The sequence below is a fragment of the Orycteropus afer genome, unplaced genomic scaffold (genome assembly GCF_000298275.1).
Source record: "Orycteropus afer afer isolate SDZICR_OR568_19922 unplaced genomic scaffold, OryAfe1.0 scaffold00090, whole genome shotgun sequence".
Taxonomy (NCBI): domain Eukaryota; kingdom Metazoa; phylum Chordata; class Mammalia; order Tubulidentata; family Orycteropodidae; genus Orycteropus; species Orycteropus afer.
In genome coordinates this window covers 7,979,259-7,993,556 of record NW_006921677.1, presented here as the reverse complement: position 1 = coordinate 7,993,556, position 14,298 = coordinate 7,979,259, and the positions used below count along the sequence as shown (strand labels likewise).

General features: G+C 37.9%; 1 protein-coding gene across 1 annotated transcript in view; it reads right to left on the bottom strand.

The window, feature by feature from the left end:
* ARHGAP12 (Rho GTPase activating protein 12) overlaps positions 1-13,883 on the bottom strand; it is a 129,746-nt gene extending 115,863 nt beyond the window's left edge. Inside the window, exon 1 of the mRNA XM_007942463.2 lies at positions 13,206-13,883. Within this exon, the coding sequence (XP_007940654.1) occupies positions 13,206-13,883 (678 nt within the window). The remainder of the gene's footprint in view (positions 1-13,205) is intronic.
* Between the last annotated feature and the right edge of the window lie 415 nt (positions 13,884-14,298).

Below are 14,298 nucleotides of genomic sequence, written 5' to 3'. Positions count from 1 at the left end.
AAGGTATTTGTGTCCCACGTGAATGCCCACCAAAAGGTGACCTCAGCAGAGGAGGACTTTAACAATCAGGTGGATAGGATGACACGTTCAGTGGAAACCAGCCATCCTTTTTCCCCAGCTACTCCCGTCATTGCTCAATGGGCTCATGAACAAAGTTGCCATGGTGGCAGAGATGGAGGTTATGCCTGGGCTCAGCAACATGGACTCCCACTTACCAAGGCTGATTTGGCTACCGCCACTGCTGAGTACTCTATCTGCCAAAGCAGAGACCAACACTGAGTCTGCAATATGGAACCATTCCTCGGGATGATCAGTCAGCACCCTGGTGGCAGGTTGATTACACTGGTCCACTTCCATCATGGAAAGGACAGCGTTTTGTTCTTACTGGAACAGATACTTATTCTGCATATGGATTTGCCTTCCCTGCACGCAATGCTTCTGCTAAAACTACCATCCATGGACTTACAGAATGCTTTATCCACCATCATGGCATCCCACACAGCACTGCTTCGGATCAAGGGACTCATTTCACAGCACATGAAGTGCGGCAATGGGCTTATGCTCATGGAATTCACTGGTCTTACCATGTTCTCCATCATCCTGAAGCAGCTGGCTTGATAGAACGATGGAATGGCCTCTTAAAAACACAAATACAGGGCCAGGTAGGTGGCAATACCTTGAAGGGTTGGGGCAATGTTCCCCAGGAGGCTGTATATGCTCTAAACCAGCATCCAATATATAGTTCTGTTTCTCCAATAGCCAGGATTCACGGGTCCAGGAACCAAGGGGTGGAAACAGGAGTGGTACCACTATCACCCCTAGTGACCCACTCAAAAAATTTCTGCTTCCTGTCCCTGCTACCCTGTGCTCTGCGGATTTGGAGCTCTTAGTCCCAAAGAGAGGAACACTCCCACCTGGAGACACAATACTGATTGCATTGAACTGGAAATTAAGAAAGCCACCCAGCCATTTTGGCTTCCTCATGGCTCTGGATCAAAAGGCAAAGAAGGGCATTACTGCACTATCTAGTGTGATAGATCCTGATTACCAAGGGGAAATTGGGTTGGCTTTACATAATGGGGGTTGTGGTGTAGTAAATTACTTAGTGTGGCTTTTCTACCCATAAGTCTTTGTAAACTCCAAGGTGGGATTTGCTACGAGCAACTGAGGAGCTCCTGATTATAAATGTTATCCACCTGGGTTGCTTCTGTTGGGCGTGGCGCAACACAATGTTATGGGAGGCTCACTCTCAGGTGCTTAGAATTCTATTGTTATGATTGGTTGGTTTGGCCACTCTGCTAAGCTCAAAAGGAGGCCTCCTAGAGGTAGAACTCTCTCTGACTGCTGGTTGAGGCAGACGTGCTGCTGAAAGAGACACGTGCTCCTGAAAGAGACACGTGCTCCTGAAAGAGACACGTGCTGCTGGGGGACAGACTGTGAGAGACTTAGCTGAGAAACAGTGGGCTGGGAGAGAGACTGAGCATTTTTCCTGAACTTGAATTGTAGCTTGGTGCTTCCCTAATAAACCCCGTAATCTGTGAGTTCTGTGTGGCCACTGCAGCAAATTATTGAACCCAGGAGAGAGGTGGTGGTGCTTTGGGAGGAACAGTTGGTGAAAAGGCTGGAGGGAGGCAGCATGTCTGGTCTTGTAGTAATAGGCCTTGGGCTATTGATGGTGATTCTGCCTTCCTCTTGTGGGGTTCTAGGAGTCAGAATATGTGGCCTCCTTGTCCATTTTGCATGGGTAAAGAAGAATATGTGTGGAATACAGGAGATTCTTTAGGACATCTCTTAGTACTACCATGCCCTGTGATTAAAGTCAATGGAAAATTACAGCAACCCAATTTTGATATGACTACTAATGGCCCAGATCCTTCAGGAATGAAGGTTTGGGTCACCCCATCAGACAAAGAACCACGACCAGCTGAGGTGCTTGCTGAGGGCAAGGGAAATACAGAATGGGTGGTGGAAGAAGGTAGTTCTGAATATCAGCTACAACCACGTGACCAGCTTCAGAAACGAGGACTGTGATTGTTACATTTCTTCATCGTATATGTGCATTAAATATTTTTGTTTCCTTCTGTTATGAACTGTGAAATGTAAATAAGGTTAATGCATTTTGGTTGTATGTGTTTTAGTTATCATATTAGGCACAAATATGACTCTCTAATTATTCTTATTTGGAGATTACATATAGTTAAGAAGATGTGTACAACACCCAAGTTGACAAGGGGTGGACTGTGATGGTTGGAACTGTGTGTCAACTTGGCTGGACCCCAGTTCTGTGTAGTTGTTCCCATGTTAGGATCAGATGACTGTGTTCTGAGTGGCCAATCTGTTCAAGCAGTTTCCCTAAGGGTGTGGCCTGCTTCCAGGATATCCAGGGACATCCTGGATAGAGAGACATTCTTCTGTGGATCAGGATTCTGTTGTGCTGCCTACAACTGTCTGTGAGTGAGCAGTCCACGGTTCGGCCTGGAGATCTTGGATTCCTCATTTGTTGGAGTCACCAGCCAGTGTACTGCCTGCCAGCCTTGAGCTTCTCGGCCCCTGCACTTACGGAAACTAGGAAAAGCCTCCAGCCTGATGTTTGCTCCAGGGACTTTGGATTTGCCAGCTTCTATATGTTTGTGAGCCATTTTCCTAAGATAAATTTCTCTTTCTCATATATGTGTGTGTGTGTGTGTGTATATATATATATAAAACAGCTTTGCTGTTTGTTTTTTTTTTCTCTGTAGAGAACCCAGTCTAACACACTATTACTCTAATATAATCTTTAAACCTTAAACCCGAATAAGGGTCTACTCTCCAAAATATAAAGAAAACTTCAATAATCCAACAACAAAAATACAAATAATCCAATCAAAAAATGGACAACTAATGGAAACTGACACTTTATCAAAGAGGACATTCAGGCAACTAAAAAACACATGAAAAAATACTCAGGACCATTAGTTATTAGAGAGATACAAATCAAAACCACAATGAGATACCATTTCATCCCTGCAAAAATGGCACTGATCAAAAAAAACCAAAAAATAACAAATGCTAGTTAGGTTGTTGGGAGACTGGAACTATTATACAATGTTGGTGGGATTATAAAATTGAACAACCACTATGGAAAATGGTATGGTGGTTCCTCGTAAAGCTAGAAATAGAAATAGTGTATGATCTAGCAATTTCACTCCTAGATGAATACCCTAAAAGTCTAATACCAGTTACACAAATAGACATATGCACCCCTATGCTCAATGCACCATTATTCCCAACAGCAAAAGGATGAAAACTGCCTAAGTGCTTGTCAATGGATGAATGGATAAACAAATTGTAGTATATACATACAGTGGAATACTATGCAGCTGTAGAAAATAATGATGAGTTCTGGAAGACATAATGTTGTATGATGAATTTGGAGGACATTACTCTGAGTCAAATAAGTCAATTACAAAAGACAAATACTGCATGGTGTCACTTTTTTAAAAAGACAAGAACAGATATATATACAAAAAAGCAACATTCTTCAATGGTTATCAGGAATTCAAGGTGGGGGAAGGAGGAAAATCATTTTCTAGATTGTGGATACATTATTTTTGGTGATGGGAAAGGTAATATCAAATATGACTGAAGTCTGTACAACCTGACCAAGGTAAATGGTGACCCTAAGAAGTACACAAGAATAAGGGACAGTTTTATAAATGTTACAATATACAATTTTGCAAAAGATATAACTACCAAGAAAATATGTATGTGGTTACATAGAGATGTGTACACATATGTTTATAAAAAGGCACATGTGAGCATATGGGTGTGTATGCATAGGTGTTATCTGTTACCTGCTGCTATCGAGTTGATTGTGACTCAGAAACCCAGTAAGACAGAGTAGAACTGCACCAATATGGTTTCTAAGGCTGTAATCTTTAAGAAGGCAGATTGTCACATCTTTCTCCCATGGAACAGCTGTTGGGTTCAAACTGCTGGACTTTCAGTTAGCAGCCTAGTGCTTAACTATTGTGCCACCAGAGCTCTTCACATGTATCTGTAGACATATGTATATACATGTTTGTGTGTGCTGCATATATATTCATAAATATAATAAAGCACGAAGGGGGCACAGTTATGGATACTTCTTAAACATAACCAAACACATAATAGGTTTGGTTTACTGGGTTTGAATGCTTAAGATCATAGTCTAGGGGGATAACTCTGTCCATTGGCACAACATAGTTCATAAAGATACTTTTCTATATGCTAGTTTGGTGAGTAGGGTTTGGTCTTAAAAGCTTATGAGTAGCCATGTAAGATACAGCTATTTGTCTGTACCGCCTGTGGAGCAAAAGAGAAGAAGGAAACCAAAGACTCAAAGAAAAAAACCAGTCTACAGGACTTACAACAGGAAACCACAGACTCTTTTTAACCTGGGAGCAGAAGAGCTATATGATATCCAGTGACTACTAGCAACCATTCTGACCAGGAACAAAAGAGATGGTCCCAGATAGTATGGGAGAAAAATACAGAACAAACTTCAAATTCCTAAAAAAAAAAAAAAAAGCCAGACTTACTGAACCAGTAGAGATCAGAGTATCATCCCCAGAGAGTATCTTCCTGAGTTACTCTTTAACTTTGGAACTGAACCCACTCCCAGAGGTCACCTCTCAGCCAAATAAAAGACTGCCTTGTAAAATAAACAATTAGCACTTCTGAGTACTATGTTCCTTTTAAAAAACCATCTATATGAGACCAAACAGTTAATACTTACCCTAAAGCAAAGATGAGAAGGTAAGAGGGACAGGGAAGATAGATAAATGGAAACAAAAAAAACAAAATGGAAATAATGAGAATGCAATCATGCTCTGAAAAATATAACCAATGTCAAGGTACGATATATACAGAAATTGTTAAATGGGAACCTAATTTGCTATGTAAACTTTCACCAAAAATTAAAAAAAAAAAAAAAAACTTAAACCGAAAATATCCCCATAAGTTGTCTTAAAGCCAAACAACAGTTCAGCTTAGTCAGTAAACATCAGCCTTGAGCATTATGCTCTTTTAAGATCTATCTATATGGGGTTGGAATGAGCTCTGGTAGCATAGTGGCTAAGACACTTGCCTGCTAACCAGATGGCTGGCGGTTCAAACCCACCAGCCACTCCTCGGAAGGAAGGTTGGGCAATCCTACTTCTGTAGTGATACTGCCTCGGTAACCCAAGGAGGGGTCGCTATGAGTCGGGGCCGACTCGACGGCAAATAACAACAACAACAACATATGGGGTTGGAAGGTTGGGCAATCTACTTCTGTAGTGATACAGCCTTGGAAACCCAAGGAGGGATCTCTATGAGTCGGGCTGACTCGATGGCACATAACAACAACATATGGGGTTAAACTGATAAAAGCAACTAAAAAGATGAGATAGAAACCTAGGAGGCAATGAGTTTATCTTAATAGGAGAGGAACAACTTAGAAAAGGAAGATGAGAATAGTTGTGCAACTGAAAAAAATGTATTCACTGTCAGTGGTTTGTACTTGTAGAAACTGTTGAACTGGTATATGTTTTGTTGTGTATATTCTCAGCAACAACCAACAAAATAATTGTTTTTAAAAAAAAGTGGAATTAGAAAAGGTTTTGCCCACTATCCAAAAGTAGAGTGTTCCTATGAAACCTTTTTAGAGTATTCCCAGACCCAAAGAATAATCTACCAAACTATACCAAATAATGCATAAAACCTAAAATAACACTAATACATAGTGTTCACAGACACAGTTCAAAAGCTATAGCAGCTTGATGCTAAGATGCTAAGTGTAGCTCCTGGAGAAGGAGCTTGGTGAGATACCACTCTCGCTGCTTGGGGTGCATGATGCCTCCTGCACAGCACTGCACTGGTTCACTCCAAAACAAACACCGAATGCTACTCTCGCTTTTGTCTTTTTGCATAAACCCTTGAGATTTCTTTTGGTTAGTGAAAACAGGTACTAATGGAGGTCTTTTGCAAAAGCAAAGTGGCATAAAGTGATCTTCCAAAAAGCAAGGAATATCTCTATAGATATAAATATAGTTACAAAAGCAAAAAATAAAGAGAGCTGTTGTTGAAGCTGCTTATATACAACCAAACACGTCATGGGATTTGGTTCCTGGACTTGGTTATTTAGGGTCCTAGTTTCATGAGACATTCCAGTTAATTGGCCTGAAAACATATTTACTGCTTCCATTTACCTCCTACTTCATTGGGCAGTGCCTAGGATCTTAAAAGCGTACAAGCAGTCTTATGCTTGAATCAATCTCTATCCATTTGGAGCAAAAGAGAAAGAAACAGAGTCAAGAAAAGGTAGAAGAAAGAGAACATATGGCAAACTGCCTCATAAACAACTGCCTCCTTTGCCAAGAGACCAGAAGAAAGGGCTAGTGCCTAGCTACCAATACTAAACATTTTGAGCAAAGATTTATAGAAGAATCCTTGTCAAATAGGAGAAAATATAAAGAATTTCAAATTCTCACAGAATACAGACTTTCTGGAACCACTGAGGCTAGATGAACCCCTCAAACTATTGCCCTGAGATAACCTTTAAATTTTAAACCAAAACTATCCCCTGACATCTTTAAACCAAACAATACTCAAACCAAACCAAACTCACTGCCATCAAGTCATTTCCGACTCACAGCAACCCCCATAGGTTTCCAAGGCTGTAAATCTCTGCAGAAGCAAACTGCCTCACTTGGTGGGTGAGCAGCTGGTGGATTTCAACCACTGATCTTCTGGTTAGCAGCAAATGCTTTTACCATTTACCCATCAAATAAAAAAAAACCACCTCACTGCCATCGAGTCAGATCCCACTCATAGCGACCCCTCCTTGGGTTTCTGAGGCAGTAACTCTACAGAAGTAGATTGACTAATCTTCCTTGCGAGGAGTGGCTGGTGGGTTTGAACCACCAGCCTTCCGGTTAGCAGTCAAATGCCTTAGGCACTATGCTATCAGAGATCCATAAACCAAGCAATAATTTAACTTCATTAATATAGAACATCTGTCTTAAGAAGCGTATGCTCTTTTAAAGAATTTTCTCTATGGGATCTAATTACAACAGCAATTGTAAAGGTTAAACAAGAAACCTAAGGGGCTAGTTTTCTGCTATGTATATTTTCAACAACAAAAATAAATTATTAAAAAATAAAATTTAAATTACAATAAACCCAATACATGTTAATACAAATATATTGTCATCTCCATACACACAAATAAAAACTGTTAAATGGCAGTGTTTTACATTTTTACAAATCTCTTTAATGTCTTGATTCTCACACCTGCTTCTACATTCAATCTGTTGCCACATGTTTTGGTTGAAGAAAATAAAGCCTCACAAAGACATATACATGGAAAAGGGAAAAGTATTTTTAATAGCCTTTTCAGGTAACTGTGGACATTTATCTTTGCTCTTCCACGAAAACTAGACAAGTGGTAAGTTTCCTAAATGTTGCAATGTGGAATGTGAAACCTTATCAATGAATTTTTCATACTATGTCACATGAAAAACCACTGGTCTGTCTTACTGTTTGACTGATTCCCTTACCCATTATCCACTGGTCATTTGGAAAATATAAATTCACTGAACTATGCTTAGCTTCTAAATGTTGAAACATTTCTTCATACAGTATCAGAAAGTGAAAAAAAATAAATCAAAACAAAAATCTTAATATTACTAATTACCAGGAAAGTTTCAGACTGAGAAGCTATAAACACTTGGTGGGGAGCTCTGGTAGCATAGTGCCTAAGGCACTTGACTGCTAACCAGAAGGCTGGCGGTTCAAACCCACCAGCCACTCCTCGGAAGGAAGGTTGGGCAATCTGCTTCTGTAATGATACTGCCTTGGAAACCCAAGGAGGGGTCGCTGAGTCGGGTCTGACTGGATGGCACATAACAACAAGCACTTGGTGGAGGATACAAATTTTTTAAATTCTAATTTTCACATAAAAACTTGAATTTTATCTTTTGCAACAAAAATCAATTCTTTTCCTTTAAGTGATGGATTTACTTTTTGAGAAAAAGGTCCAAGAAATGCCCTAATATGAATAACCAATACATCATTATTTCAAGTAAAATTGGTGTTCATTGAAAAAAAAAGTAACAGACTCAGATCGCAACTCAAACAAGAGAATTTGTTTAAAAGAGCCAATATTAAAAGAAATAATAAATAAAGAGTTCTTCAAGTAGAAGGAAAATTATCCTAGACTGAAGCATGAAAATGCAGGAATAAAAAACACTGAAAACTGTTAAGTATGTACATATTACACAATTCATTCAATTTGTGAAAATTCAAGCTTTTCACATGATGTGGTGCAATGCAAATTTCCTGGTGGTACAACAGTTAAGCACTGATTGTTAACCAAAAAGTTGGTGGTTCAAAATCACCCAATAGCTCTATGGTAGAAAGACCTGGTGATCTGTTCCTGTAAAGATTACTGCCTAGAAAACCCTAAGAGGTAGTTTTACTCGGTCAACAGGATCACTAGGACTTGAAAACAATGCAACAGCACCTAATGATAACACCACATCTTTATAAAATAGAAATAAATCTATAGACATCTTAGAAGTCCCATGATTTTTAAAGTTTCTTTTAAAATTACCAACTAATTGTTTTAATTAATATTGAAGAAAAAATGTAAAGGTATTTATGACTCTAATATGTAAGCAGATCAAGCAAGAAGATTTTTTTTCTACTTTAATTATGGCAACAGTAGCAATTTTATAAAAAGCGTATGATTTAGTAGCTCCTTACAAATGTCAAAAAAGGAGCACTGGCAACACAATGGTTAAAGAATTAGGCTGCTAACCAAAAGGTTGGCAATTCAAATCAACCAGTCTCTCTGAAGGAAAAAGATAAGACTGTGTCTCTGTAAAGATTTACAGCTTTGGAAACCCTATGGGGTAGTTGTACTCTGTCCCATAGAGTCCCTATGAGTGGCAACTGACCTGACGGGCAGTGGGTTTGGTTTGTTTTTGTTTTTTAAGTATCAAAAATTTAACATATTTTTGTTTAATTATTTTTTAAAAGGTACAACTATTCCCTTGACTTCTTAAACTGGGAAGATGAATCTGTTTCTTCAATGTAAAAAGAAATTATCCCTACCTACAACAACAACAACTCTGGTAGCATAGTGCCTAAGGCATGTGACTGCTAACCAGAAGGCTGGTGGTTCAAACTCACCAGCCACTCCTCCAAAGGAAGATGAGGCAATCTACTTCCATAGTGATAATGCCTGAGAAACCCAAGGAGGGGTTGCTATGAATTGGATCCGACTGGAGGGCAGTGAAGCCTGAGGGCACAACTATTAAGATCTCAGCTGCTAACTGAAAGCTCAGCAGTCTGAGAGAAGCCTTGATCTGCTCCAGTAAAGATTACAGCCTAGAAACATTAGGGGGCAGTTCCACTCTGTCATATAGGTGGCTATGAGTTAGAATCAACTTGATGGCACATAACACGACGACTGCTACCTTACAAAGCAGTTATGAAGCAATCACATACGTAAAGTGTCTATTCTAGTAGACATCTGAACATGCTCCACAACAGTTCATTCCTTTCACCCTCCTCTCTCTCACATTAACATCTGTTGTTTTAGCAAACAGCAATACAATCTCCTTTAGTTTTTTTCTATTTCCTCAATAAAAAACAAGCTGTCAAAAAAACAAGCCCAAGTTGTCACTCCTGCTTCACCTATTTTCCAACCACTTTTAAATTACTGAATTCCAGGAAGAGGCAATCTACTTCCATAAAGATTTAAAGCCTTGGAAACCCAATGGGGGTCACTATGAGTAGGGATCAACTCAATGGCAGACAGTTTGAGGAGACAGGACAACAGACAAATTAGTAGTATTCAACCACAGGTTAAAAAAATGAGGGCTCAGAAGTCAAGTATCTTTTATAGAGGAGCTCTGTGACACCTATTGCTCTGCCTCTAAAGCCACCTTCTACATTTCTTTCTTTAATGTACACCAAGCTACATTCATGATTTTTCCACAAATCTGATCTTCAGTGTTACAATCCCAGGTTTTCAAATTATTGTGATAAAATTATTTTAGTCATTCTGAGTTTAAACCATCTGTCTGGCACTTTCAGAAGGAATTGCTTAAGTCATTTTATCCATACAGATGAGATTTTTTTTATTCAAAATGCAAAAAATGTTTCCACATCTGTTGTTTTTGTTGATATGTCACCTAGATTAGCAAATTCTTGCCTAGAAAGAAAACTGGGTAAAAACATAGAACATTCTTAATGTACACATTCTCCCTAATGACTCCATGAAGATTATGTCATCTTTCCATCTTTCCTTAGCTACTCTACACCCTGAGTCAACTGAAACTGTTACTTTAATCTCTAAATACAATGTCTAATTTTTTAAAATCAGAGACTTGTGTATTTGTAAAAGTTGCCCTAGGAATTAATATTAGATAGAGTTTCCCAGATGTTATTAAAGGGAGAAATATACAAAGGAAAGAAAGTTAAACAGTTTTAAAAACTTCACAGTTTGCCCTAAATATGGATCTCTTAAAGCAAAAACAAGTCAAACTAACAACAATCCACTGCTGACTTTTTCACTTCCAAGGAATTCACTAATTAAAATATCACTGGAATAAGATTCAATTTTAAAACAATACCTTTCATTATGTAGAGATAATGATCAGTTTTGTGGATTATTAAAATCCTTTCTTTCCTTCTTACTACCCATTAGTACTTTTCACTCAAAGCAAAGGGTAGTCTAGGAAATGGAATGGAACCAGAATGTCAATCATACTATACTTCCTCTTTAGGTATTAGGTATTAGGGTAAGGTTAAAAGAATTAACAATATATATTAATGAAAGTATTTATTAACAGATATTTTATTATTCCATCTGTAGATCTGAGACTAATACACAGCGCCTAAGGCATTTGACTGCTAACCAGAAGGCTAGTGGTTCAAATCCACCAGCTGCTCCTCAGAAAGAAGATTGGGCAAACCACTTCGGTAGAGATACTGCCTCAGAAGCCCAAGGAAGGGTCCCTCTGAGTCAGAATTGACTCGATGGCAATGAGTTTGGTTTTTTTTTTGGGGGGGGGGGGGCGGGGGGTGTTTCAAACTAGCAGAAATGATCAAGACTTACAGGAAGATGGGGCAATCTACTTCCGTAGTGATACTGTCTCGTTTGCTATGAGTTGGGTCCAACTCGACGGCACATAACAACAACAACAACAACAGAACATACATTAAATTTCACATACACCTATTGTCATATTGAGTACTTTTTCCCTTTTGTTAATTTAAGTGCCAGTTCTGGTTTGTTAGCCTTTTTTCACTTTTATTTTCTAAAGATTAAGTCACTGGATAAACCTACTTTGGCTGTCTCAAAATAGTTCTCTCAAATAAGCCAAAAAACAAGTCTCAACAAACTTTAAAAGAATGAAGTAACACAAAGGATATTATCTGACCACAATGAAATATAACTAGAAATTAACACAGAAGGGAAACTGGAAATTACACAAATATGTGTGGAAATTAAACATCACACTATTTATTAGACAACCAGTGGATCCAAGACTAAATCAAAAGGGAAAATCAGATAATATCCAAAGATGAATGAAGATGAAGACACAACATATTATGTGATGCAGCAAAGGCTGTACTCAAGAAAAATTTATAGCTATAAATACTTTATTGAAAAAGAAGAAAGATATTGAATCAATAACCAAATTTTATACCTTGAGGAACCAGAAAAGATGACTAAACTAAGCTTAAAGCTACTAAAAGAAGAAGTAAACAACAGAGAAAAATGAAATAGAGTACAGAAAAAAAGTAGAGAGAATCAACAAAACCAAAATTTGGTTCTTTGAAAAGACCAATTTCTATTTGTAGATGACATGATCCAATATACAGAAAATCCCAAAGGAATCCTCAAGAAAGCTATGAGAGCTAATAAATGGCAAAATGGCAGGGTGCAACAAAAATCAGTTGGGCTTCCATACACCAGCATGAACAATCTGAAAAGGAAATTAAGAATTCCATTTACAACAGCATTAAAAGAACACATAAGAAAAAATTTAACCAGGGAACTTGTACACTGAAAACTACAAAACATTACTGAAAGATATTAAAGAAGACCTAAACAAATGGGAAGACAATCTGAGTTCATGAATTGGAAGACTTACTGATATTAAGATATCACTACTACCCAAAATAATCTATCACCATCAAAATATCAAAGTCTTTTTTGCAGAAATGCAAGTCAATCCTCAAATTTATATGGAATTTTAAGGGGTCTCAAACAGCCAAAGCAATCTTGAAAAGGAAGAACAAAGTAGGGCTCCCCCCAATTTCCTATTTCAAAACATACTATCAACGTATAGTACTAATAATATTCAATTAAATCAACTCCAATACTTAGGAGGCACTTAAGACACAAAAGTTAATGAGTAGAGGTAAACATCTGTGAATATATTTTTTTAATATTCATGTTTAGTAAACAACATTTCAAAGAATAAAAGGTAGCAGGTAATATTCCAGTGACATCTTTCTTTACTGATCCATTACTGTTGTTGCTTGCCACTGAATTGGCTCCAACTCACTACTACCTGAAGACTTACCAAAAACATGTCAAAATTAGTCCATCCAGAAAACCAGTTAAATGTTTTCTACTGAAAGAAATATCACTAGGTGAATTAAGTAAACACTCTCAACCTCATGCATAACCAATAAAGAGGAAAAATATAAAAACTTTTCTGCACTTAAAGGCGTTCTAGTCCTGTAACAGTACAAAAAGAATTATGAAACCACATTGTTGTGTTATTGTTATGTGCCATCGAGTCAGACCCGACTCATAGCGACCCCTCCTTGGGTTTCCGAGGCAGTATCACTATGCAAGTAGATTGCCCAACCTTCCTTCTGAGGAGTGGCTAGTGGGTTTGAACTGCCAGCCTTCTGCTTAGCAGTCAAATGCCTCAGGCACTACACTACTAGAGCTTCGATGAAACCACACGTGATGAAACCACAAGTGATCCTTAAGGAGCTCCACAAGTTATTTCATACATTTTTCAGCTCTTTAAATCAGGCTAAAACCCATGTATTCTGAAACCATAAAGAAAATAAAACATTCTTAACTCTTACAAAGATTTTAAATAAAATTTTAAATTAATATTTCTATGAAGGTGTTTGTAAGTGCTTCATCTTTCTTTTTTTTGTCTTACCCTTATCTGTTCAGTAGAGCTGCTGCTAAGTTCGTCACCAGATTCTGAATCTTGATGTATTTTTTCTGAGCTTTCCCCTGCTGAATCACAGGACTGCTCCTGGGAAAAGCTAGTCTTTTCTATGTCCAAGAACTCCGGACCTGGAAAGTGACCAAATAAGCGTGTCCTATTCTGGCTGGGAACCTTAGGAGAATGTGAGTCACTATTAAACTTTCCATTATTATGGGCTGGGTCCAGGCTTAGGTTGAGAGTCTGACCTGGACTACAATTGGGTCCAAAATTCTGATTGGCATCACGAATAAGACCTGTTCCTTGAACAGATGATGATGACTTTCCAAAACTTGAAAGCTCAGGCAATTTGTTCACATTTTCTGTCGATCGCTGAAGATGTAGACTCTGTATCATTTTCATAGAATTATTTGATAGTCCAACTGTCTGTTTGACAGGAGGCATAAGAGCTTTGCGTGGGACTTCTTTAACATACTGGGCTGGCACATAAAATGTTTTGGAATTTTCATCTGGTTTGACTTGCCACCAGTCATCATTTGTCTTTTTCACCAAGATGTACCGTTCACCTTGTTTTATCACAATCTTTCTGTCCTTTGCTTCATATTCATAATCATATTCCACTTCAATATACACTTGTCCTGGAACAATCTTTCCACTTCTGTCAGCCATTTTTATTAGATGATATTCACCTCTCAAAAAGGATGGTATGCCACATTATGGCTTTCTGGCTTTTTGGATTAAAATCACTATTTTCATTTAAACAGAGGAAGAGAATGAAGAAAAACATTAATAAAATCTGGATTGCAGTATGTACTCATAAATATACAATACAAGCTACTTAAACAATATTATCTTTAAATCTCATTCTCCAAAAAATAAACAAGTGCCTAATATCTTACATATTGACCTACACAAAAGTATTTTTTTCATTTTAACTGCAATCTACATGTCTTAGTCATTTTTGACCAAAACCAAAATCAGTAACTGGAACAGTATATATATTTCGATAGTCAAAAGAATATCAAAAATAAAATATGAGAGCCTTCCTTCTTTTCATAACATCAAAACTCCTTTAAAAACCAAA